The following is a 27,293-nucleotide window of genomic DNA, read 5'->3' on the forward strand; positions in this document are numbered from 1 at the left end:
TAACAATAAAACATAGATATACTCATTTGTCAACATTTTGCTCAAAGTACATTGTTATAATGACATAAAAATGCTGCTGCTGCTACAGAAAGCTGTAAGACAGAACCAGAACTGAAAGCTTATCATTCTTATCCTTTAATGCTTAGAGGATAATGTTATATGCACCAATCTCAATTTTACTGGACCTGTTCCAATAATTAGTGTTATAGCAAGACTACGCTTCCACTTAGGACAGATCATGAATAAACAAACACGGGGAAATGCTAAAGCTTAAATAACATGTGAGCCAAGTGCTTCAATGAATAGAAAAGATATAAAAATATTACATTTGAGTTCCATGTCACTTTCCATTTCATCCATATTTCTAAACTTCTTTTGCAAGGGGTTTCCAGGAATGTCCACAATTCCCTGGTTGATGATGGCATTCAAGTCTGATTTTAAAACAGTAACTCTGCTGTTGTTGTTCAAGACTATTCTCATTGTCTATAGATAAAGAAAAAAAAAGGAAGTACCTTTAATTTTGTTAAACTCTTCTCTGTCAAAAAATACCCCTTGTTCAGGGTTAAGTTAGAACATGGAGTTTAATGTCATTACACAAACAGTCTAGTCCCCTAAGCAGTAGTTAGGCACATTTCAAATTTTCCTCACAGAATGTTCAGCAATTGATGATCTACTTCTCAACTATATTCTGTATTCTTGAGCAAGGTGGAGCAGACAATATTGACCAATATAAAATAAACTGGCCTGGTGACTTTTCAGTATGTGAGCCTGTTGCTCTTATATCAAAGAATATTGTAGTCTTATAAAGACCGAAGAATGAAAAGGTGTATCAGGACTAACTTTTCCTCAATGGCAACGGACATTGATGTGTGTGTCTCAATTAAATTCACAGGCAGTTTTTCACATTCTGCTCAGAAAATATAACAGCCCTATCTTTGAGATCTGAAATGTAAAATTGGTTGAATTATTTGTTAAAATGGTATTAGTTGAGACTGAATACCTTTTCTTTGTTTGTGAATCATTTGTGAAGTGATTCTGATTTATTCAAAGTATTCCTCATTCACACGTATTCTCCCAATACTTTCAGCAATACATTTTCAGCTTGTAGATTGTTTATGAACTGTTCACTTCACCTATTTACTATTCATAGGTTGTGACTGGTTACCTTTATCACATGGTATTATTTTGGCTTCCCTAATGAAACTTTTAAAATGGGAAAATAATGAAGAGAGAATAATGGATGATGAATAATGCACCTCTGGTATGGATTTCCAGATGAATAATCATTTGTGCTAAAATTCAGAAAACTTTCAGGATTCACAAACATTTGCACAAAAACCCAGCGATCAACTGGATATTTGTGAATAATGAATGACAGCACAAACAGCAGTGGAGTACAATAGGCTCATTTATTTGAAAATATAATTCTAACCTGTTTTTTTCATTATTCACCCCATTTGACTGCAATATCAATAACACTCCAGTCCTCATTCATTTTAGTTTAATGCAGTTCATCTTGCAAAACAGTTTTTGGGCAGGATTAAATATTACCCCCTTCTTCTCCCTGTTTCACTGGGAGTTTCCAGGCTCACAAGAAATAAACTAGAAACACCCAAATTACAAAACACCCCTGCTTTTTTCTATCATCAGGAAATAAGAAGACCCCAGGCTTCTAACAGCAGCTGCTAAAAAACAAGAGACTGTGACTCTGAACATTAGTGACAAAATATGGGTGTGGCATCCTCAGTATGACACCCAGATCCATATTTCCATTTCTTTAGGCCACATTGGTGCAGTGCAACAATTTATTGTGTTGGACTATGAGTGAGGGCTTGCTGACTAAAAGCCAACCCTGACAACACCTAGATAATGCTTACAGAAAGTAGGAAGCAACCAGAGGAAATGGCAGAAGTTATATCCACACTCCTCTTTTAAGGGGTATGCCCATTTTATTACATCCCCAATTATTTCTGGGTGTCCCAGTATCAGCAGATGTCAAGTGTGCTTCTTATCATCTGCACATGGCAGAGAGGTTACATCATTCTCTTTCAGATGCTGACCTTGCTGAGGTTACCCATGCTTTGTCACCAGGTGGTTAGATTATTGCAAAGCACTCTATGTGGAGCTATACGTTTATACCATTCAGAAACTGCAGTTGACGCAGAATGCAGCAGCACAGTCATTCAATGGTATTTCTCATTAGGAGCACAGTGACCTGCACTGGCTGCAATTTATTTCTGGATAAAGTTCAAGGTGTACTTTGAGTGTAGGAGGGTTTGCTTTTGACCTATAAAGCTCCATGTGGTTTGGGTCCTGTCTACCTGAGTGACCACCTAGCTCCCTATGAGATACCTATGTGTTTCTCACAGGAAAACAATGATTATTTGAGGTGTTCAGGCTATCAGTCCTGTAGTAAAACCAGGAAGGGCCTGAAGTCCCAATGAGGGATCTAGTAGAACAATCCAATGAAGGATCCTTGACAGGCATTTGCTTCCTGCCTTGGTTCACCAGAAGCCATCAAATCTGAACATGAAACAGTCTCTAATGGAAGCTGTAATAGAGGCTATCTTGATGAAGGAAGGTTTTCTGGAAGTTTATTTTAAAGACTTATTTCATATTTCACTTGTTCAAATATGTGTTTTTAAAACACATTCTCATTTACACTAAGGCCTCTGTATACTGCTCTGGTAGTTTAAAGGGGCCTTACACATTTGAGTGGTAAAAAGAGGTCTTAGGCCTCGTCTATACTGGGGGTGGGGATCGACCTAAGATACGCAACTTCAGCTATGAGAATAGCGTAGCTGAAGTCAACGTATCTTAGATCGACTTAGAATCACTTACCTCGTGTCCTCACGGCACGGGGTCGACTGCTGCCACTCCCCCGTCTACTCCACTTCCGCCTCGCGCCGTGGTGGAGTACAGGAGTCGATGGCAGAGCGATCGGGGATCAATTTATCGCGTCTACACTAAACACGATAAATTGATCCCCGACAGATCGATCACTACCCGCTGATCCGGCGGGTAGTGTAGACGTACCCTTAGTGTAAATGAGAATCAGGCCCATAATATATTTAGGGTATAAGGGCAATGTACAGTTACCCAGATTCTAGATGGTGCTAGATGGAATCTAAAGCTGCCGGAGACTGCCACTGGAGAATTCCCCGGGCATAGGGTGAATTTCATCTGGAATAAAGCTCATTGGTGTAAGTTAAAGCTGACCCCCAGTAACTTTAATTTGTGCAGGGAGTGGGCAGCTGAGTATCAGAGAACTAAAACACAGTGACAAAACAAGCCCAGTAAATCTAAATAAACAAATTTTGAATTAACGGGAGTTGTAGGCACCCTGAGTCTTGCAGGTCGTTCTCTAAGGTGCATAAGAAATAGTGATTAGGGATGTGTGGGCCTGACCTTATGAGGTATTGAGCACCCTAAAGGCATGCTGCAGTCAGTGGGAGTTGAGGATGCTTGTCCCCTCACAGGACAGGCCCGGTGTGTGTGGAAGGGAGCAATTTGGTTTTTAAAAAATGTTTGATCTATTTTTAGTTTTTTAAATTGTCTTTTTTATTTTGCTGCTGATATGGTTTTAAATAAATTAAATGAAAAGCCAGACTTAGGTAGAGGCAGCTCTGACTCCCCTTGCGCTGGAGGGGTGGGGGCAGGGTGAAGAGGTGGGTAGTAATTACCACTGGTATTTTGGCTCACCTTTGTTGGTCCGCATATTGGAGGGTGGAGCCAACACACCACCCATTTCTCTCCTCCTCCCTGCTCACTCCTTGCCTATCTGCTTGGGGTAGAGTAAACAAATGTGCAGTACTCCTTATCCCTGCACATCTAGACCCAAGGTAAAGGTAGCTCATGCAAAGGAGGGGAGAGAAGTGCAGCCCACCTTGCAATCTAGCCATAAATAAATACAATTTGTTATAAAATATACAACACACTAGTTATGGGGTTAAAAAGCCAACTCCTTGCTGAAGTTTTTCTGGTCATTTTATTTAGGAAGAATAGCATTGTGGGGCCAACAAGAAGTGGGAGAACACACTGTCTTATATTTCCAGTTTTAGACCAAGCTCATCCCTCCTGTGACAAAATCCATCGAAGGTGACCCTGAGGAGGAAAGATGAGTGAAAGCAAGCTTGCAGAGATCCTTGCTGATTGTCCTATTGGGGATGGAGTGGTGAGGATGGCCTACCCCAGTGGAAAAGGGCACAGGCTTGTCTCCACACCTGACTGATCCCCAGGGACCCATGCAAAGGCCTTGTGTCTCTGAAACAGTTGGAACTCTAGCTTGAACTCCTCCTCCTCAGCTCCCTGCTAGTGTGCCTTCATTACAGCTGTGGTACAGGGATTGCCCCAGGCATGATGGCTTCAGCACCCTGAAATGGGGGGAGGGGGAATACTAAATGTAACCTATTATATAACAACTCGAGGCTGTATCATCTCCTGGGATTTGAGGGAGGACAATGTGCAGCCACCATCCTGTACAAATTTGGCTAGTCTCCACTGATTCCCCCAGCATGGATCCTGACTTTATTTGAGAGGCTTCTGCAGGATCCAGAGTGGTGAACAGTGCAAAAGAGAGTGCTCTCTGTGTGTGGACCTAGGAGCCATGATTTGTCCCCCAATCATGGCTTGTAGCAATGCACAAACATAAAGAAATGTTTTGTTGTTATATTACAAAAAGAGTGTGTAAAATACATAACCAAAAATTAGGTTAGGCTTATTACATGGGAGGTGTTCAAGCCTTGTGCTTTATGGGTTCGGGTTTTAAAAAGCACATAAAACATACCTTTGCCATATTAGAAAGATACGTCTTTCTTCTTAGTCTTTTTACAAACACAGTAACTTCTGTTAAGGAGGAAGAGGCAGGTGTTTCTTATCATTGGCATTTTAAATTCTAAAGCACATTAATGAAGACAGACTTTATTATAATTTAGAAAATGGGCCCCTGAGGGAGCAATGTGAAAGGCTGAGTGCTTAATCCCGCAAGGTATTTAGTGCCTTGACTTCAAAGACAGTTGAGGTACTCAGCATCTTGTAGGATTCAGCCCTATCATTCTAAAGCTTGCAGTTAGCAGACAATAGCTGCACTGATTAAAACTATTCCTAAAATCAATAGACTCATGACAAAGAGGAGAAAACTCCCAAGATTTCCCACCCGTTATACTTTTTGTTTTTTACTTGCAGCCCTATGCTGTTATATTACAATTTAAGATCAATTAAAGCAACAACAATTATAAATCTTTTCAATTTTGATTTAAAAACTGAAACCTTCGCCTTCCTGCTTCCACAGTCATGAAGCATAATGACTAAGAGCTGGTATTTTATTTGTTTCCAGTAGCACTCACAATGTAGACACCGTGCAACACTTGGAAAGCATTGTTCCTGCCCTGGGATCTTAAGGATAAAATATTGTTTATATTTTATACTTAGGTGCAGGGAGAGCCAGTGTAACTATAAAATAAGTTACAGAAGTTTCCACATGGACAATCTTTTCTCTGATTAGGATTCATGACTTCCTGGGGTTTATGCAGGCCAGAAGGCTATGTTTATTTCTGAATAAGGCCCAATCTAATATATTACCCACAAAAGACTATGTTAAAAGAACATTATTAAGGTTGCAAAGTCTTACATAACATTATATAAGGGCAGAATTAAGATTGCCTTTGAAACCTTAATTTGACCCCCTGGTGCTTATGCATTATGATACAGTCTTTAATTAGATGATCCCACACTATTTTTTCCACAGGACCCCTGCCTCATTCACTGCACAGGACGGATGGTGCTCAATTAATGAGCAGATATTAACTATTCTGTGGTTGTACAGCATCTAGCACAATGGGGTCTTGGTCCATGACTGGGGCCTAAGTGCTATGATAACACAGATAGTCATTATCATCCTCATTTTACAGATGGGAACTGAGGCACAGAGACATTAAGGTCAAAAATATCCACTAATTTGGGGTGCCCAATTTGAGACACTTAGGTCCTGATTTTTCAGAGTACTTAGCGTTACATAGGACTTTATATATTTAAGCTCCCATTGTCTTTAGTTACAGCTGTCAGTGCTTAGCATAAATCAGGCTTCGGGGTCTCAAAGTGGGCACTCAGAAAGGGAGGAACAGCCAATTAGTGCCCACTGATAGATACGGGAATTGCTTGCAATATCTTTGGGAGACCATATTGTATTAAGTGTGTGAATGGTTTATGTATCATTGTGGGCCAGGGATTGAATGCACCCCATGTGGGGAGGGTTACCACAGTTTGTCCAGAAAGTGAAAATAGTAGGGAGAATTAAGGCAAATCACTCAAATTATAACACCTTCAAAGAGGTTCCCCTCCTGGTGAGGTGCACATATTTTACTTCAGACTAGGTTCTCCAGAGACCAACAGACAAAAAAAGAACTTTGGGATAAACAGCCTGAGCTTAAAGTGACCCGGGGCCGTGGTTCTGTTCCTGATCTAAAGACTGAAATGAACTTGTAACCAAAGGGAAAGCCAGCTGTGGGGTTTGAAAGACTGACACCTACCAAAACCCTGTGTTGGAGTTGGGGGTGATGTCTGATACACTTTTTAGCATGTGTGTAGTTTTTTATTGTTTTTATATTCTTTCTCAGTAATGCTTTTACCTTAAGAATACATGTGCTTGCTTAGAAGGAGCTGTGTGGTAACTTGTAACTGCTGTCAATACACTGGTCATAGCCCTCAGAGAGGAAGCAAAGCACAGGCACTTTCTTTCAGGCAGACTGGCTTGCTAGGGATGTCACAGTGTAGATCAGGGAGCAGTGCAGCCTAAAAAACCCCTGTCAGAAGGGAGTGAGACATGGGTGTCCATCCAGGAGAGGTGACAACTTGGAGCTGTAAACCTTTAAATGAGTGCCCTCGAGGGACCATGGAAGGTAAATATAGGTGCAGTTACCTTGAAACTATGACAACTACCTCTGAAAAGTTTGGTTTAAGAGACTTGTTTAGCAATACATACAAACTCTGTGGCAGAAGCAGAGAGAGAATCCCATTCTTGGATTCCGTTACAGTTTCCGGCAAGGAATGTGCTCTAGTCCGTGGGTACAGTCTCTTCTGATTATTTTCCCCTAACTTAACCCTTTAGTCCCTTTCTACTTGCCAGTTTCAGTCTGTATTCTTCAGGTTTCTCAGCCCAGTGTCAGTCTCCTTGCCCAACCAATCCCAGTTCCCACCTCCTGGCTCCTTCATCTGATTTGTCTCTTACCACCCAACCACTGGTGCCCAGTCCTAGTCTCCCATTCTGGGCTCCTCATCCAATCTCAGTCTCCCTCACCCACTCCCTGTCTCCTTGTTCCAGTCTCTTTGTCCAGCCCATACCAGTTTCCCCCTCGCAACTGATCTCCTTATCAGATCTGTCTCCCCTTCCCTTCTCTGTTTACCCCACACTGCTTCACTGTCCCAGTCTCCTAGTGCAGCCAGTCCCAGTCTACCCCAATCCCCTCACTGGATCTCCGTGTTCCCGCACCATAGTCAAGTGGCTCCCAGTTCTGCCAAATCCATTTCCCTCACTGGCTGCCAGTCCCAGTCTTCCCCTCCAGCTCCCAGTTACAGTTCTCTCCCCCATACAGTTCCAGTCTCAGCAGACTCCTTAATCCAATCTCTCCCTTTCTCTCCCTATCATCTGTTTTTTATCCCCTCTGTATTTGAAGCAAATGGCTTCCTCCTCCACACTCCCTGGCTGCCATCAGGGAGGGTCATGAGAGTACAGGAGAGACAGGTTCTTTGCTCTCCGTTCTGGTGCCAGCCCTCACCCCAGCCTACAGCAGCCAGGAGCAGCCATTACAGTGAAAGTCTATCTTCACCCCGGTAGCCCTGGTCTGGAGCACGCTCAGTTTTTCTGTAGGGATGGCATATGTGCAGTGTGGCAGCATTAGGTGCATATAGGACCATTTAGAAAGTGTGAAAAATTGAGACGGGGTGGGAGAGTAATAGGCGCCTATATATAAAAAAGCCCCGAATATCGGGTCTGTCCCTATAAAATTGGGACATTTGGTCACCCTACTAGGAGCTGTGAGGGGATGGAGCATGCTCAGTGAGTATGGAATCTTCAGAGATTTTAGCTGATAATCTCTTGCAAGTCTAGTAAGCATGTGCAAACTGAAATTTTTCCAAGATCATAACTTAGCCAAATTTGGGCAGATTTTCACAGGGAGAGCATAAGGCACATTCCTGAAACAAAGCCTCCTCCTCCCTCTTGGTCAAATTTCAAGGCATGATGAGGGCGCTAGAGTATTTCAGAGATCTACCTCTCTACTCCAGACATGTCTCCTTCTGTCCAAACTAAAATCTCAGCCTGTCTCTCAGACATTATCTTGTGGATGTCTAGCCATCAGCCATCAAGCTCAACCTGGCAAAAAAGAGCTTCTAATCCTCCACCCAAACCCTTTCCACTATCTCCTTTCTCAATCACTGGCAACATGACCATCTTCTCTGCCACTCAGTCCAGTAACCTGGGTGTTATCTTCAACTCAGACCTCTTCCTAGGTCCTCACATCCATGCTATGTCTAAGTCTTGCAGATTCTTTCTGCATAGCACCTCTAAGATACAGCCTTTCCTATCCATCCACACAACTAAAACTCATGTCCAAGCTCTCATCATCTTGCATCTCAATTACTGCAACATCATCTTCCCTGGCCCTTGCCCTGTTGCTATTCATTCAGAATGCTGCTGCAAAGATAATTCTCCTAGGCTTTGACTATGTCACCCCTCTCTTTGCATCCCTTCACTGGCTCCCTCTCCGCTATCATATCAAACATACACCATTTCTCTTCACTTTCAAGGCCCTTGATGATCTATCTCCACCCTACCTAACATCTCTCATTCAGTAATGAAAAGTTGACTCCCAACTCTGATTAGCCCATGATGTCAGCCATCATCACCCACTTCTTAAAATTTTCAAACAAACACCTATATGCTTTCTGCCATGCTGCCCTTCATGCTTGGGAGAAGTTCCCTGTAAACATCCACAAAGCGACCTCATTATCCACCTTCAAAATCCTCTTTAAAACTGTACTTTGCTGTGAGGCCTACAAAAAATTGACAACAGTTAGGCTGCCAGTGTGCTGAGACCACTGCCTATCATGCTGGTTGTTTCCTTGTACTGTCTCATCTGTCTGTCTGTATCCATCTGTTGTCTCTGGTCTTAGATTGCAAGCTCTTTGGGGCAGAGACTGTCTTTCTGTTCCGTGTTTGTACAGCACCTAGCACAATGGGGCTCTAGTACATGTCTGGGCTCCCAGGTGCTATGATGTTGATGATGATGATGATGACTGATAATTATAATTAATAATAATACAATAAAGAAAGAAAATGCTTCAGATTTTTTAACATGGGCAAAACAACATATTTTCTCCTAGCCTCGTTCTCATAAATGACTGAACTGTTCCCCCTGAAATTTTCCAAGAAAATTCAGTTGGAGCATGGAAAATTTCAACCCAAATTTTTAAAGTTTAGCAAAGTTATAAGAAACTGAAAACAGGATCTCATAATGGGAAGTGTTGTGCAACCTTAATAATAGATGATGCTACCAACCCTGCATATAATAATTTAATAAATGAATAGGAACTTGGAAGTTTGTTACAGCTTACAAAATGGTATCACTATTTATCTGTTGTTTGTAAAGTTGCACTCCAGTAATTTAGTTTGTTTACCAAAATGCTGGTGATGTACTATAACTTTAAGATAGACCTTGCTGTCAGTTTCAGCTGTTTCTAACTATGATCTACCGTCTCTGCACATTATTCATAATCATCGACACTGCCAAAGAGACCATGCCCAGGCACAGGTTTTACAAAAAGTTTTATAAACACTCTTACTTAGCATGGTTTAGCATTGACTGGACATAATTTGGTTAAAACTGTTTTTACAAATTGTTTGAGACTACTTATTTTTGGTTGTAACCAAATTAATCCCAGTCCTCACAGGTATCAAAATCATGCCACCTGAAAGTTTTTAAAATCATATTTTAAAAATGGTTTAGTAACAGTCTTCTTTGCACTGTAGGTGGAGCTTAAAAATAGATTTGTTATAAAGTGTTGAACAATTTCTATCCATCCATCTATCCATCCACTTATAATTTCTCTATTATTGATGTATACCTTTGATTTTGGACATTCGTAGTAAGAGTGGAAAATCTTCTAAAACAGTAAGCAGCCAGAGTTTAACTTTTTTACTGAACAATCTAACTGACTTCAAATATTGTATAGAGACATCTTTCAGGAAGTCATCAAGCAGAATGCTCTCCATTTCCTAAAACAGAGGTTCATAGGGAAACTACATTATTTTTGGCTTGCTACAGATGCTTCTAGAATCATAAAACAAAATTGTATTTATGGTCTAAATCTGCATAATACTAGGGGCCTGTTCCTACTTCCACTGAAGTCAATGGCAAAACTCCCATTGATTTTAATGGCAGTAGGAACAGATGCTAACTATAGAAGCCTAAATATCATTTCTTTAATTAGTTATCAAACATTATTATGATGGCCAGTTTCAGGTAAAAGGTAAATTCTTATGAATGAAGAACTATATGTTTCAATATGAAAGTTTCACTAAAAGTATATACTGCTGTCAAAGGAACAACATAGGTTTGGTGTTTTTTAAAAATGTCAGCAATCCAATGTTCATTCTTCATCAGTCACATCCAACCTCATGTTAAAATAGCCCAAGGTCATAAAAGCAAATTCCACTGATGTAGGCTGGATCTTTTAAAGGAGCCTATGAAAATTCAGTGAGAATTGGGTGTCAAACTCCAATGGGCTCATCCAAAAATCTCAGGCATAGAGTTTCAACATAGAGTACAAAGAACAGACTTAAGATTCAGGTGGTATTTCTGGGTACAGATACATAATAAACAGCTGTGATTCTGTCTCAAATAGAATTATTGAAAAGATGTGAATGGATAGCAAAATAATTGCAATAAACAAATCTGTGTCTACAGTACCTTGAACAGCTGTCTATCATAGCATTTAAAGAGTTGGCATATATCTGGCAGTGACATAAGCATTATTGTTTCAGGCTGCAAAGACTTCCAGAATGACATGATAAGGTCTTCCACCTATTGCACAAATTCCTTGGTTAATTTTCATTACATTTGCACTTGTGGAACGCTAAACTGAATGCAAACAACACAACACTCCTCACTGCAGCAGAGAGAGGAGCTCTGATGGAGCCAATAGTGGTTCCTTGGTTCTCTTCCTGGCTCCATCCTAGTCTAGTTCAGGCCCAGGTTAGAGCAGCCTGGGGAGCCAGTTAAACCTGAAAAGGAAATTGAAGAAAAAAGAAGAAAAGAAGCAGTAACGTAAATATGGCCCCAGATATGGGGATAACTGGCTGAATATGAACTATGCCTTTCTCAAGAACAGTTCTGTAAATCACCCCCACAACCAACCCATGTTTAAACACAAATCAGCCAAAAACTAAGGCAAAGTTTGGTAGAAGTCTTGTTCTCCTTATAGTGTTCTGAGATCCACCAAGCATTTTTTCCTCTTTCAGAAGTCAACATCTGCCCTTTGCAAAGTATTTAAATTCAAACTCATTTTAAATTCAATGGGAGTTAGGCACCTAAATAGTTGGGTCTCTAATTTGGCCTTTGGAACACGTAAGTATGTTATGTTAATAAAGTATTCCAGAATGATTTAACTGAGTGCTCATTTTGCATATAAATAATCATCACCTGACATAAAGAAAGTGAACTTACATGGAAATAATTTTGTCATTGCAATCAGTTTTTGTCATCTAAATAAATCACTAATACTCATATTTACAGATATGTTGTTAAAACAATGGCATACCCTGTCAAGTTCATTGTTCCTCAAGTTCTGTAAAACATCTTGACAGTAGTTACAATACTCATCAGCAAGCAATGCAATCTAGAGAATGCAAACAAAAAAGAGTCTGCAAAACAATCACACAGGCCAAGCGCTAATTTTCTTGATTACTGAATGGCTAAACTTACTATTTTATATGAGTGTGTCTTTCCTAACTCTTGCTCCCAAGAAGAAAATCTCTTGAATTCAGGCAAAGGGGATCCAAATTTGTCTTTCTCTGTCTGCAAATTGATACCGGACTGGAAACAATTTAAAGGCTTACTTTTTTAAACAATCACTCTGTTAGATTTTTAAATTTAAACAATAAAATGTTAAGAAAAGAAGAACACACTTATCTTACTAACATTTTACATTATATTAAAGGCACTCAGGCCCAGATTTATAAAGGTATTTAGGCATTGCTGTGCTCAGCATCACAACACCTAACTGATTTAAGAGCCTGAATCCCTTCAACAGTCAATAGAATTTAGATTCCCCAGTGCCTAAATTCCTTTTGAAAATGAGACTTGGGCTCCTAAACCAGTTAGGCATTGTGACACTGAACAAAGTAACATCTACGTACCTTTAAAAATCTGGGCCTCAGTGTGTTTATATGTTAGATAAACAGTATTGTCAAAGCAACTCATTTATTTCTTCATGGGAATGCTTGTCCCAGTACCTACTGTGACAGATGTGAGACCTTAAGAAGTGCATGGAACTCAGGAGCCTCTTAATGCCAACCAGCAAGGAGGTGCAGAAGAGTTACAGAGATCACTGGGACCTGACATGTACATTCTAGCTCACAAAAGAGTGTCATGTAAGGTCTCAAATAAAAGCCAGTGTCACACTGGTCATCAATAATTTTGTGAATTGTATACGTACATATCACGTAAGGAGCTGAAAATATGTTCTTAAAGTCTAGATACAAATAGTGGTCACCAGCAAAGGTGAAAAAACAGGTTTTCTTTCAGACAAGAGATGTATACCCATCTGTTTACATGTAAATTGAATATTGTCTCATTCACAATGGGTCTCCCATCACCAGTCTGAACTAAATGCAAATGAAGGATTGTGGGGACTTCAGAAAGAAATTGACAAGAAGAGAAAAACAGCAGTGGGGAGATAGAGTCTGGTGGTACAGATCACAGGTTTTCTGGAGTATATATGGGGAGTGTGATGGGATACACAAGTCTTGCACTGGACAACAAGGGGTTAAGGAGCTGCTCTGGAATCAACCAGCCCTGCCCTGCCACACCTGCAAGAGATTCACAGACTGGAGGAGAAATTAAAAGGGAGCAGAACAGCTCACTTGGAGGCAGGCCAGGGAAGAAAAAGGACCTTCATCACCTTGCAGCTTCTGAAGAAAGGACTGAGGAAGGCAGGATCTCTCCCATCCACAGCTGCCTGAAGGTCCCTCCCTGAGACAAGAGAGGACCGGCTTCTGATAGACCCTGAGAGGGAGGCATTTCCCCCCTCACCTATTACTAACCCCATTGATTTGTGTTGATTCCCTGTATTTGGTTTATAGACTATCCCTGAAGGGGTGAGACTTGGAACTGACCTGGCCAGAGGCCCAGGCATGAGAAGAGAGGAAGAGAGTCACCATGCCACGCCTGGCTGCGAAGGGGTGCCAAGTGGTGAGCTGACCCCCTTCATGCTTTCCTGTAGAGACACCAAACATTGGACAATAGTGGGGTGGCAGGGAGTGGTCCAGGGAGGGCAGCCTTAAAGCGCTCATGGGTGTCAGACCCTTTTATTGCCCTCAGAGGGCCCTGTGCTGGAGTCTGGTGGAGTGGCAGGGCCTGGACTCCCCTAACAAAACCCTCTTTGCAGGTCGAAGGGCCTAAGTCCCTGACTACTAGGCAACGCTCCCCACGACTGAAGATCATTACAGGGGGACACCCTTCACTGAGGAAATAAAAGGACAATGATTTTGCTTTATGAAAAAGGGGTCTCAAGCAGGCTTGGTTGAAAACACTGAGGAGAACTTTGGGTGAAATAAGCTTCTTTGGACAAGAGAGTAACCTGTTAAAGTTTAGTCTCTAGAAAGTTTATGATTTTGTTGGATATGTAACCATTTATTTCCAATATTCTTACTCATTATTACTTGAGCAGCAGCATAGGAGTCAGCAAATAGCTGAAAATAAGGGATTTTGAGTGGCAATCTGTTAGAGGAGAAGAGAGCCAGGCCCCAGGGCCGGCCTGAGACCAAATGGCACCTCAGGTGAGGATCGTCTTCAGTACCCCCCATCCTCCCCGCATTTGTTAAATCTTTGAATACCTGTCCTGGCCCCTGAGCCAGCACCTCAGGAGTTTGCCCGGGTCGCCTGCCCCTAAATCCAGTTCTTGAGAGTTTGTTTGCTTGTTTGCTTTTTGCTTGCTGTTTTGTTTTTTGCTCTCAGTTTAAAGAGGCTAGATGGCAGTGTGCTGTGAAAGAAGCAGAGCATTTGACCACAGCAGAGCCCTGATTAGGGGGCCTATAAAGGCAGCCAAGCAGCCAGCCACGAGCATAGAAGCAAAGGCACAGAAGCCAGCAAACAGAGCTGAAAACAGGGGAGTAGGAGTTTGGGCAAGGTAGTAAGTGGTGTTCTTTTTATTTTGTGTGGTGTGTTTTTTTGGGGGGGAGGGGGTTTGTGGGGTTTTTTTGGTTGGGTTTGGTTTTTTTGTTTTCCTTGACAGAAGCTTAGGAGGAAAGGATATGACAGTGACAGAGGCAGCAGTGGTAGTGACCCAAGAAATGGAAGAGACAATGAAGATGACTGGAATGTGGAAGCTGTGTGATGTACATTATCCTGGAGAGGGTACCCAAAAAGTGCTTTGCTTGTATGAAGGACCACCCGATAAAGCTGATGGAAGAGAAGAGCTTAGGTTTGGAGACACAGACAAAAACAATGGTTGAGTTTTAACTGGAATTCGAGCAGAGAATGAAGGGAAGGCAAGAGGAGGCTGAAGGGAAAATTCAAGATTCACAGTTGCAAGCTGAATTGAAGAACTGTGAGGGTAGACTGCTGGATGAGGAAAGTGGCAGTGAAAGCATGGGACTATGAGAACCAGGCAGAGGAAAAGATCAGCTAGTGAAGCAGAAATTGAGCTCAGAAACAGGTTTGCTGAGTTGTACAATGAAGAGCACAGCAGGCTGCAACAGAAGGTGGGAGGGCAAGGAAGAAGAGAAGAGTGGCTAGTCCTACAAGAAGAGGGGAACAGTAAATGCAGATTGCCAGGGTTTGGGGCCCCAGAAGGATAGGGGACAACTCGCAGAAGATTGCAAGGAAGAGCAAAAAATAAGAGGACTTGCAGCCAGAAAGAGCAGAACGAGGAATACCAGAGAATCACAACAATAATAGGGGACTCCCTATTAAGAAGAACAGACATCTGTCACCAGAGATGATCTGGAAAACGGAAGGGTGTGCTGTCAGCTGGGAGCTAAAATATGGGATGTGGACCTGAGGCTGAAGAGAATCCTAATGAGAGCAGGGAAGAATCCACTGTCCTTCACATGGGAACAACTGATACCGCTAGATTCTTGCTGGAACACATCAAGAGAGATTATGCCAGGCTGGGTAAGACACTTTAAGAAATGGAGTCTCGGGTGATCTTGAGTGGGATTCTACCTGTCCCTAGAGGAGGAGAATGAAGGTGAGACAACAATATGATGATCAACCATTACGATGATAACCAGGCAGTGGTGCTATAAGGAGAGCTTTGGGATATTTGATCACTGGAAAGCATTCGTGGACAGAGGACTATTCTCATGGGATGGACTCCACCTGAGTAGGGAGGGAAACAGACTTCTGGGATGGAGGTTGGCACAACTGATCAAAAGAACTTTCAAACTAGGTATCTTGGGGAGACAGTTGGGAGATGTTCATGTATGCTCCACAACTGATTGTAATACTGAATGGGAGGAAACTCAAGTAAGAAAGGATATAGCAATGGAGAAAGGAACAACAGAAGTAGGGTAATGGACATCAAGAGGAAAGATAGTGCCGATACCAATGATAGGTCAGGTAGGTGATACTGACAGTATAATGACTGTACCTAAACAGGTGAGGAATCTGGGCAAAGCAATACAGAAACTACTAAGATGTCTGTACACCAAAGCAAGGAGCCTGGGTAACAAAATGGATGAACTAGAACTACTGGTGCAGAAAGTGAAACCAGATATTATAGGGATAACAGAAACATGATGGAATAGTAAAGATTGGAGTACGTGTACTGAAGGGTATGGGCTGTACAGGAAAGACAGAAATAAAGGTAAAGGTGGTGGAGTAGCATTGTATATTAACAATGAGGTAGACTGTGAAGAAATTAGAAGTGTTGGAATGGATAAGACAGTGACTGTTTGTGTCAAAATCACTTTAGGGAAGAAAGCTACCAGAGATTCCCCAGGAGCAGAACGGGCTGGGCCGGGTCACTCCACTTCCCACCGCCCCGTGAGTGTGGGGTCAGGCCTGGCTGCCCTGCACTCACCGGGCGGCAGGAAGAGGAGTGACCCGGCCCCAGCCCGCTCCGCTGGCTCGTGCTGAGGGGCGGTTTCCCTCCTGCCCCCCAGTCCCTCCCGGCGGAGGCCTGGGGCCAGCACTCTGCCCTTGGAGGCCTGGGGCCCCAAACAGCCCCCCTGTGGGGGAGCTGCGTAGCGCACCAAAATGGCTAGGGATGGTCCTGTGTGCAGTGATGCAGAATTCCCCCATGAGTAATAGGGCCTATCAACAAAAATGTTTGCTATAGGCTGGGGATGTATCAGTTGGAAGTGACAGCAGGAGAAAGACCTGTGCATATTGGTTGATCTCAGGATGACTATGATCTGCCAATGTGATGCAGCTGTGAAAAAGGCTAATGAGTCCTAGGATGCATCAGGTGAGGTATTTCCGGAAGAGACAAGGAAGTGTTAATACACCTCTACCCCGATATAACGCTGTCCTCGGGAGCCAAAAAATCTTACAGCGTTATAGGTGAAACCGGGTTATATCGAACTTGCTTTGATCCAACGGAGTGCGCAGCCCCGCTCCCTCGGAGCGCTGCTTTACCGCGTGTGACGTTATTGATATAATCTGGGACCATATAGATCATTGTTGCAACCAAGGTCCTGTAGTGGCACGCAAATCTTGTATAAAGGGGGTCAAATGGGGTGTCTAAGACAAGGTTATGGTTTACTGGTTATGATTATGCTGTCTATATGTGTGTATCACTTTTGTAGTTGAAGTTATGAATATTGGCTCTATACTGTCTGTATTTCAAACTTATGCTATGCTGCTGGGTGACATCCCAGACAAACTGGTGTTAGCTCTGCCTAGCCTGCTTGATGGCCCATTAAGGACCATCAGCTATACAATGGACCCATTGAGAGAAGGCAGATACGCCTTGTAACTCAGCAAAGTATGCAGGGACTGGCCCATGTGACTCCAGACTCCATTTTGCTGTAATTTTCCACAGTAAGAACAAAGAGGTGTTCTTACACCTGGAAAAGACTATATAAGGCTGATGCCTCATCTCCATCTTGTCTTCAATCCTGCTTCATACCTCTGGAGGAACTTTGCTACAAGCTGAAGCTTTGAACAAAGGACTGAGGACCCATCCCAGCGGGGGATGTATTCCAGAGACTTGATTTGAACCTGCAGTTTATTCCATCGCTGCTGCAAGCCTGAACCAAGAACTTTGCCATTACTGTATGTAATTGATTCCATTTAACCAATTCTAACTCTCATCTCTATCTTTTTCCTTTTATGAATAAACCTTTAGATTTTAGATTCTAAAGGATTGGCAACAGCGTGATTTGTGGGTAAGATCTGATTTGTATATTGACCTGGGTCTGGGGCTTGGTCCTTTGGGATCAGGAGAACCTTTTTCTTTTACTGGGGTATTGGTTTTCATAACCATTTGTCCCCATAACGAGTGGTACTGGTGGTAATACTGGGAAACTGGAGTGTCTAAGGAGATTGCTTGTGAGACTTGCAGTTAGCCAGTGGGGTGAGACTGAAGTCCTCTTAGTCTGGCTGGTTTGGTTTGCCTTAGAGGTGTAAAAAACCCCAGCCTTGGGCTGTAACTGCCCTATTTGAGCAATTTGTCCTGAGTTGGCGCTCTCAGTTGGGTTCCGCCAGAACCGCATTGTTACACCGCGATATATCTGAATTCATGTTATATCGGGTCACATTATATTGGGGTAGAGATGTACCATTATACAAGACACTAGTGAGACCTAATCTGGAATACTGCATGCAATTCTGGTCTCCCATGTTTAAGAAAGACTAATTCAAACTAGTGCAGAGAAGGGCTACTCGGAAGCTCAGAGGAATGGAAAACCTTATGAGTGGAGACTCAAGGAGCTTGGCTTGTTTAGCCGAACCAAATGAAAGCTGAGGGGATATATGATTACTCTCTAAAATACAGTGGAGGGATAAATACCAGGGAGGGAGAGGAGTTAAAGTTGAGCACCAAAACTGACACAAGAACAAATGGATATAAACTGGCCATCAACAAGTTTAGGCTTGAAATTAGATGAAAGTTTCTAAACATCAGAGGAGTGAAGTTCTAGAACAGCCTTCTAAGGGGAGCAGTTGGGGCAAAAAATCTAACTTGTTTCAAGACTGAGCTTGATAAGTTTATGAAGGGGATGGTATGATGAGGTTGCCTACAGTGGCATATGGCCCATCTGCGACTGCTAGTAGCAAACATTCCCACTGGCCAGAGAGGGGACACAAGACAGGGAGGACTCTGAGTTACTAAGGAGAATTCTTTGCCAGGAGTCTGGCTAGTGGGTCTGCCTATATGCTCAGGATCTAATTGTTCACCATATTCCGGGTTGTGAAGGAATTTTTCCCCAGATCAGATTGGCAGAGACCTTGTGGTTTTTTTACCTTCCTCTGCAGCATGGGGCCTGGGTCACTTGCAGACTTAAATTAGAGTCAATGGTGGATTCTCTGTAACTTGAAGTCTTTAAATCATGATTTGAGGACTTAAGTAACTCAGCCAGAGTATTACAAGAGTGGGTGGGTGAGGTTCTGCAGCCTGCAATGTGCAGGAGGTCAGACTAGATGATCATGATGGTCCTTTCTGATCTTACAGTCTATAAGTGTATAGAATCTTTATTCTTTAATAATAAACTTATTCTTGTTTTCACTATAAATACATCTAAATGCCGGTGTTAGGCAAAGTGATGATTCTATGTTGAATCTTTAAAGCTGGTGTGTACTGTTCCTTTGGAAACAGCTGGCCTGGTAATTGTGTGCGTGTTCAGTGGGCAAAGGGCTGGACACTGCAGGGAACGCTTGGAGGAAGCACGTTGGTGGTGGCTGTCACTCCCTGCAGAGAGTGAGCAAGGCCCTTGGAGGCCTGGAAGGTAGGAAGTGCTTGTGATGCCAGAGGCTATTGGTTTCAGGGAGCTGATCCACAGCAGGCAAACACAAAACTGCTTCATGCTAAGGCCAGGTGGCAGTGAGGTGCCTCACAACCTTGGATATCCCCAAGGAGTGTCATAGTGCAGAAGCTTCAAAGAATATTTTATTGAGATGTGCCGGATATTATATGCACATGGGTTCTTCATAGGTTATTATATCTATAAATTCTATATATAGCTCTGTGAGCAAGGGGATTCAATTCTGGCTCCATGGGGGAGGATCACAGACCTTCCTGCAGGAATCTGAATCACTGGAGGGTATCACAGGATAGCTGGCTCCTGTAGATAGACTAAGCCCAGCTCCCCTGGACCAGAACAGGTAAACCCAGTCCAGCCAGTTAAAGAGGGCTGGGCTATCCCTGAGTGTATAAAGGGTTGCTGGGGGGGAACTAGGGGAGATTGATTGAGACAGGTTGTGCCCTAGGGAGGGGAGGCCCACACTGAAGTGGAGTTAGCTCCTGAGGTGGGTCCCTGGTGCAAGGGGCCAGGGGCTGTGGGAAGCATCTCTGGGGCTGTTGCTCCAAAAGGAGAGCAGAGCTGGTTGAGCTTGGGAAGCTGCCAGGAGTAGAGTGCCAGAGACCCCTGGGAAGGGTGGCCCTGAAGCCTGGGGCCAAGGATTGAGTTAAAAGACTGTTTTCTGTTTGTTTGCTATCTCTGTTAAGGAAATAAACTTCCTTGATAATGACTGAGCATGGCAGTGCATGTTTTGGAGCTGGGGAGAAGCTGAGGGGGTAATTAATGCATACATAAACAACTATGCAGAAGTAACACCCCCTGGGGGGAATTGCATATGCAAGTTTTGACCAGCTTCAAGAGACCCAGCAGGCAAAGAATGGAGAATTGGATGAGGAAGCAGCCTGAGCCCTGAGCAGACTGGGGTGGCCGGGGACGAGACAGGGGGGGGGGAGAACAGGGCAGGGGGTGGGGGGAGGACGGGACATGATTCCTCACTCAATCCATGAACAGACATGACATTTTAACCAAGAGGGCAAAACCCTGCTGGAAGGGTCTACATGTAGAAGATGGGTGATGCCTGGTAAGCTTGGCATGTATGTAGACTGTTTATTCATTTATGATACATTTTCTCTGTAATGCTTTTGTCCTAAATAAATATACTGTGCTCTGTGAAAGTTGGCTGATCGCTGGTACTCTATCAAAGCCCTGGGAGAGAGCAGAGCAGGCACTGCACTAATCTGAGACTGCTGGGGTAAGTACAGTGGATTGTAAGAGAATTGCAACCCTAAAACTCTGGTCTGGGGGGCAAGGAATGCAGGTTGCCACCCATAGATAGATGATGACTAGAGGCAGCTAAACCTGGAACTGTGACACCTCACCTATTCACTGGAAGGTAGGGGTGTGTAAAAGGAACAGCAATGGGCTGGCTAGAAATCCAGAGCCTAAAGAATATACATTTCTTTTCACAGAATGTATTTAGTGATATGTATATCCTATGTACCTTTTCTATGGGTATGTCTACACTGCAATGTAAATCCAGGGTTAGTGGGACTCGAGTCAGCTGACCTGTGTTAGGAACCCTGGGCTTGAGCATCTACACTGTATTTAAATTCTATGGGTACGTCTATACTTACCTCCGGGTCTGGCGGTAAGCAATCGATCCCAGATCGATCCTGGAAGTGCTTGCCGTCGACGCCGGTACTCCTGCTCCGCGAGAGGAGTATGCGGAGTCGACGGGGGAGCCTGCCTGCCGCGTGTGGACCCAAGGTAAGTTCGAACTAAGATACTTCGACTTCAGCTACGTCATTCACGTAGTTGAAGTTGCGTATCTTAGTTTGAAGTGGGGGGTTAGTGTGGACCAGCCCTTAAGACTTTTCTAACCCATGCTGAAACCTAGGACTCTGGGGTCCACGTTGCAATGTGCATACCCAAGTAAAGTAACCATATCCCAGAGTCCCTACCGCTCCCACCTCACCCAAATGTGTCTGCTCTACCCTAGGACTATAGCGCACTGTGAGAAAACTTTACTGCCCACCCTGCACATTACCAGGAAGCAGCTCGCTTTGCAAAAGGCTTGATAGGTTCATTCTTCATTGCAAACCCAGGAGGTTCTGTGATAGCGGGCTTACAGCTTGGTGATCAGAACAAATTGGGTTAATGCCGACCTGAGCTGCTGCCGTTTGCCAAGGGAGTTAGGGTGAGGGCTTCCGTTTTCAGTAGAGTGGGTTGCAGATTGTTGGGATACAGAGGACTAAGGAAGCTGTCACATGGAACTGTAGGATACTTCTGGACCTGAGTCAAGCGGGGCTGTAGCTACACTGCAAAGCAATAGGGTTTGGACCCTGGGTCCCGGCTTGACTCGAGCTTGGGTCTTCCAGCCCTATAGGGTCCAGGGCCCTAGCCTGGGTTAGCTCAATTGCAGTGTCGACACAAGTGGGGTTAGCCTTGCACAGGGCTTACACTATAGTATAGACATACTAACACAAAATTTCATAATCATGACATTCTAAATAATCTTAAGTATAGCTGGCTCTGCTACTGAGGTCACTGGATATAATATTGTCCTGTGTCTGCACGTTTTTCATCTATTATCATTGCATACACTTGTAATACACTCATTGCCATATCCGAGTGCTCTACAAAAATAAGAGAGACATCCACACTCCTCCTTTCCCTCAGTTTAATCAGGGTTCTCCTATTGGTCACATCCTGTTGGCAGACTACCAAGAATTCCAATGTCAAGACAACTCCCAGCAGTGTTATTTCAAAAACATCTGCACTAGCAGGTGAGCTTCACATCAGACCCTAATGGTGGAAAGGGTCTTTTTTTTTTTTTTAATCCTTTGGCAATACTTGAATTCTTGTCATGCCAATACAGCCTCATTGAACCGTACTGACTGGCTCAGCAGCCCGACGTTTCGTGAAAATGAGTCTGTAAGTGTGGGCCTGCACCGCGAAGGCCATGTCCTATTGACACCGATAGACACAAACCTGGGCTCTGTTAGCCACAGCTTCCACACTAAGCCTAGCTAATGATTTGGGCAGACAGTGAGGTGACAAAAAATATTTAACCAGTAAGTAAGAGAAAAAAAAAAAAAAAAGTAACCAGCTAATGAGCCTATGCACAGAGACATACTACTTTAAAGGGTATTCTGAACTGCATTTCACTAAGATATAACGTGTGACAGTTTTAGCTCATTAAACCGTTATTGATCTCTCTGTTTTATAGTAAATCCACTTTATTTGATACTCACCGTTCCTTTTCTGTAGCCATTGCTCTCATAATTTGCTGCATCCTCAGAACTGGAACCATCCCCACTGTGGTGGAATACACATAATATATAAAGCCAATTTTAAAAACTGTTGGCTTCTTAGGTCTTTAGTATGAAAATGATCTCTAACTAGCTAGGTTATCAGACTGGGACTGACACAACCGTTTGTGTAATAATAATAATAATAATAAAAAAAAAAACCTCTCCCTCTTGCCACTCTATCCCATGACTTTTAGTTTATTCATTGATTTTCTAAATGGGTTGATCTCTCAGATCTTAATTAAAAAATCATTATGCAAATAAAATCAACAAAAAGTCCATTTTAAAATGCAAAGGTGGGTGATTAGATTTTTTTCAACTTCCTGTGCCAAATTCATTATTTCACATTAGTGGATGCAACTCCATTGAAACAAACACACAAAAGAACTACAAACATGTAAATAATGAAAGGGGCCCATTTTATCACCTTGAGCACTTTGGGTACGTCCGGACTACCCGCCGAATTGGCGGGTAGTAATTGATCTAGACGCGATATATCGATCCCCAAACACATCCCGTCAACTCCGGAACTCCACCAGGGCGAGCAGCGGTAGCGGAGTCGACGGGGGAGCCGCAGCTGTCGATGCCACGCTGTGAGGACGGGAGGTAAGTCGAAATAAGATACGTCGACTTCAGCTACGCTATTCCCATAGCTGAAGTTGCGTATCTTACATCGAGCCCCCCCTTCCAGTGTAGACCAGCCCTTTGATTGTACATCCCATCCCTTTCTCCCCCCTTTATGGTCAATTTAGATTGTAAATTGTTCAGAGTGGGAACTAGATCTTCAGCTTTGTAATGCATCTGAGGTGTCCCACAAGGCTCAGCCCTAGTCCATCCTACTCAACATTTATATGAATAAATTGAGGAAGCTTGTCTGACAACATAGATTGAAATGCCAGGAATGTGCAGAAAATATGCAGCTCTACCTGTTTTACATCCGCTGTAAACAACACTATATCCCAGCTCTCTCTGTGGTTGGCTGGCTGAAGCTGCTCACAGGCAAGAGAGATGGAATACTGACAGGAAGAGGGAAGCATTTTGAAGAACTTTCATAGCTTTGGGTCCTTTTGGACTCCTCAGTGTTTTTGGAGCATAGCCATGGTTGTGTAAAAAGTACACTTCCACTTACGGCTGGCCAGAAGCTGCATTAGGACTGTCCAACCAGACACAGACCTCATGATGGTGATCCATGCATTTGTGACCTCAAGACTTGCTTACTGCAACTCATTGTGTGTAGGGAGAAAGCCATCCACCCTGAAATAACTCAACCATGGAAAATGCAGTAGCATATCTACTTAGGGCATGTTAGTCACTACAGAGACTATACCAATTTAGTATGTCATCACAGTTGTGCCAGCATAGCCCCGAAGTGTAGCTGCAGCCTACTTTAATGGAAGAGTTTTTCTGTCAGTTTAGGAAAATTCCTCCCCGAACAAAGTTATCTGAGGGATGGTCTACACTGGGAACTTACATCAGAATATCTAAGTCTCTTAGGCATATGAAAAATCCACACCCCTAAAGTAGGGTTGCCAATTTTGGTTGGACATATTCCTGCAGGTTTCATCACATGGCAATCTTTAATTAAAGATTAATCTTTAATTCCTGGAGCCTCCAGGACAATCCTGGATTGGCAACTCTACCTGAGAGACATAGCTATGCCACCATAACCCCTGGAGTAGACAGCATTAGATCAACAGAGGAATTCTTCCATTGACCTAGCTACCATCTCTTGAGGAAGTGGATTACCTACGCCAAGAGGAGACCCCTCCCATCGGCCTAGGTAGTGTACACTGAAGCGGTAGAGCAGCAGCTGCAGCTGTGTCACTGTAGTGCAGTGGGTGGCGCTCAATCTTTCCAGACCACTTCCAGGAGTCTAATTTGTCTTGCGTACCCCCAAGTTATACCTCACTTAAAAAACGACTTGCTTACAAAATCAGACATAAAAATACAAAAGTGTCACAGCACACTATTAGTGCTAAATTGCTTACTTTCTCATGTTCACCATATAATTACAAAATAAATCAATTGGGATATAAATATTGTACTTACATTTCAGTGCATAGTTCATAGAGCAGTATAAAGTCATTGTACGAAATTTTAGTTTGTACTGACTGCGCTAGTGCTTTTTATGTAGCCTATTGTAAAACTAGGCAAATATCTAGATGAGCTGATGTACCCCCGGGAGGACATGTGCGTACCCCCACTACTGTAGTGGTTTAAGTATAGACAGACCCTAAGTTGACAGAAGCACTCTTTTTTCAAAATCCTGCCTGATATAAGAATGTTGAATCAACTTTTCAGTGTAGAACAGGCCTTAAAAACACAAGTCACTGAAAACACATTATCCCACTGCCCTGCTGTCTGCACTGGCTTCTCATTAAGAACAGAGGCCAATTCAAGGTCTCTGTCCTGATATTTAAAACCATCCATGGGACTGGATCTAGCCACCTGAGAGATCACTGCTCCCTCTGCCACTATGATCTGCCATGAAAGCTCCGTTCCGCTGGAAAAATGAAATTGTTGATCAATGACCATTATGGGCCACGACCTTAACACTATGTATGTTCAATAATATGCTTAATGCCTTCACGCCAACACTATCCCAGAATCCAGAGCTTTTTAAGTTGGTGAGTGAAGAAATGAAGAAACTTAGAACTAGAAGTATTTCCTGTCATTTATTTTGTTAATTTTGCAGATTTCTAAAATATGTAAAAAAAAAGAAGAGTATTTTCGGTTCCTGCTCTGCGAAGGTGGCCAGCTGTATCTTGTGCTGCTGCTACTATGGCAACACATATCAGCCGTGCTCTCGCTCAATAGGCTGGCTGGCATAGCGTACTTGTTCTTGTGCTGCCCCCCTTCATTAGGGCCAGTCAGGCAACATGCGAGTGTGAGAGCTGCTGCTGCCTAGAAACAGACAAGTGGCAGCACTCTCCCTCTGCTCAACAGCCAGATGAAAGCTCAAAGATAATTAAGTGTAAACACCGTCTGATCTCTGCCATGGAAAAATTAACATATATGTGCCTCTACTGTTAGCAAACATTATTTTTATTTACCCAGTACCCAAAATTGTGATAGGCATCACACAGGACAGAGAATGAGACAAGTTCCTGTCCTAATGCACTTACCATCTAAATAAGGTCAAGATGCAAGTGAAAAGGAAAGAAAGAAAAGGAAGTGGGTAGAGGAAGGGGAGGATGAGTAACAACAAGATTATCTGATATTTATTCATTCTTGTTAATGTGTTTTTGGGGGGAATTGGGGGGAAACTGCAGTTGAAATGGGAAAGAAATTGTGGGGAAGGGACAATACCATAGGCCTGAAAGAGGGGAAGAAAAGTGACAGAGGAAGATCGAGGGGAAAGGAGGAAGAGGAGGGAGGCAGGTGAAATAGAGCCTTTTCAGAGGCCTCTCTTGGGCCTGGTCTACACTAGGAGGTTATGTCGAATTTAGCAGCGTTAAATTGAATTAACCCTGCACCCGTCCACACAACGAAGCTATTTAGTTCGACATAGAGGCCTCTTAAATTCGATTTCCCAACGAGGGGAGTAGCACTAAATTCGACATGGCCATGTCGAATTAGGGTAGGTGTGGATGGAAATCGACGCTAATAGCTCCGGGAACTATCCCACAGTGCACCACTCTGTTGACGCTCTGGACAGCAGTCCGAGCTCAGATGCTCTGACCAGCCACACAGGAAAAGCCCCGGGAAAATTTGAATTCCTTTTCCTGTCTGGGCAGTTTGAATCTCATTTACTGTTTGGACATCGTGGCGAGCTCAGCAGCACTGGCAACGATGCAGAGTTCTCCAGCAGAGGTGACCATGCAATCTCAGAATAGAAAGAGGGCCCCAGCATGGACTGATCGGGAAGTCTTGGATATGATCGCTGTGTGGGGCGATGAGTCCGTGCTTTCGGAGCTGCGATCGAAAAGACGGAATGCAAAGATCTACGAGAAGATCTCAAAAGCCATGACAGAGAGAGGATACAGCCAGGATGCAACGCAGTGCCGCATGAAAATCAAGGAGCTGAGACAAGCGTACCAGAAGACCAAAGAGTCAAACGGATGCTCCAGATCCCAGCCCCAGACATGCCGTTTCTACGAGGCACTGCATTCCATTCTAGGTGCGGCCGCCACCACTACCCCACCACTGACCATGGACTCTGAGGATGCGATATTGTCGACGGCCGCTTCCTAGGAGATGTTAGCCGAAGGGGAAGATGAGGAAGGTGAGGAGGAGGAGGAGGCAGTCGACAGCGCTTACAACGCTGATTTCCCAGACAGCCAGGATCTCTTCATCACCCTCACAGATCCCCTACCAACTGTCCCCAGGTGTTAACCCGTACCCTGAATCCGGGGAAGGATCAGTCGGTAAGTGTTTTAAACATGTAAACATTTATTTTGAACAGAACAGGAATATTAACAATGGGTTTTTCATGATTTGTTTGCCCTAGGCACTTAACGTTTTAGTCCTTGGCAGTGCAACTACTGCAAAAGAATCTAACAATGTCCAGTTTATCATGATTAGTTTGCCCTGGGCGCTCTACTTTTTAGTCCTTGCCAGTGCAGCTACTGGAAAAGAAGGTCTATATGTCCGGGGATAGAGCTGAAATCCTCATGGGACATCTCCATGAAGCTCTCCTGGAGGTAATTGGAAAGCTTTTGCATGAGGTTCCTGGGGAGAGCGGCCTTATTGTGTCCTCCGTGGTAGGAAACTTTTCCTCGCCAGGCTATCATCAAGTACTCTGGAATCATTGCCTTGCAGAGCATGGCGGCATATGGCCCTGGTTTTTGCTGGCTTTCATGCAG

The 27,293-nt window shown here is 43.4% G+C and overlaps 1 protein-coding gene across 1 annotated transcript in view; it reads right to left on the reverse strand.

Annotated features, from left to right (window-relative positions):
• The window catches only part of RFX8 (RFX family member 8, lacking RFX DNA binding domain), a 46,162-nt gene that overhangs the window by 7,890 nt on the left and 10,979 nt on the right, over nucleotides 1–27,293 (reverse strand). The window contains exons 4-10 of the mRNA XM_034757995.1: nucleotides 22,432–22,495; nucleotides 11,979–12,089; nucleotides 11,815–11,892; nucleotides 10,965–11,078; nucleotides 10,120–10,270; nucleotides 4,787–4,845; nucleotides 327–483 (exon numbers count right to left, since the gene is read on the reverse strand). Of these exons, the coding sequence (XP_034613886.1) occupies nucleotides 327–483; nucleotides 4,787–4,845; nucleotides 10,120–10,270; nucleotides 10,965–11,078; nucleotides 11,815–11,892; nucleotides 11,979–12,089; nucleotides 22,432–22,495 (734 nt within the window). The remainder of the gene's footprint in view (nucleotides 1–326; nucleotides 484–4,786; nucleotides 4,846–10,119; nucleotides 10,271–10,964; nucleotides 11,079–11,814; nucleotides 11,893–11,978; nucleotides 12,090–22,431; nucleotides 22,496–27,293) is intronic.

Source organism: Trachemys scripta, chromosome 1 (genome assembly GCF_013100865.1).
Source record: "Trachemys scripta elegans isolate TJP31775 chromosome 1, CAS_Tse_1.0, whole genome shotgun sequence".
Lineage (NCBI taxonomy): Eukaryota > Metazoa > Chordata > Testudines > Emydidae > Trachemys > Trachemys scripta.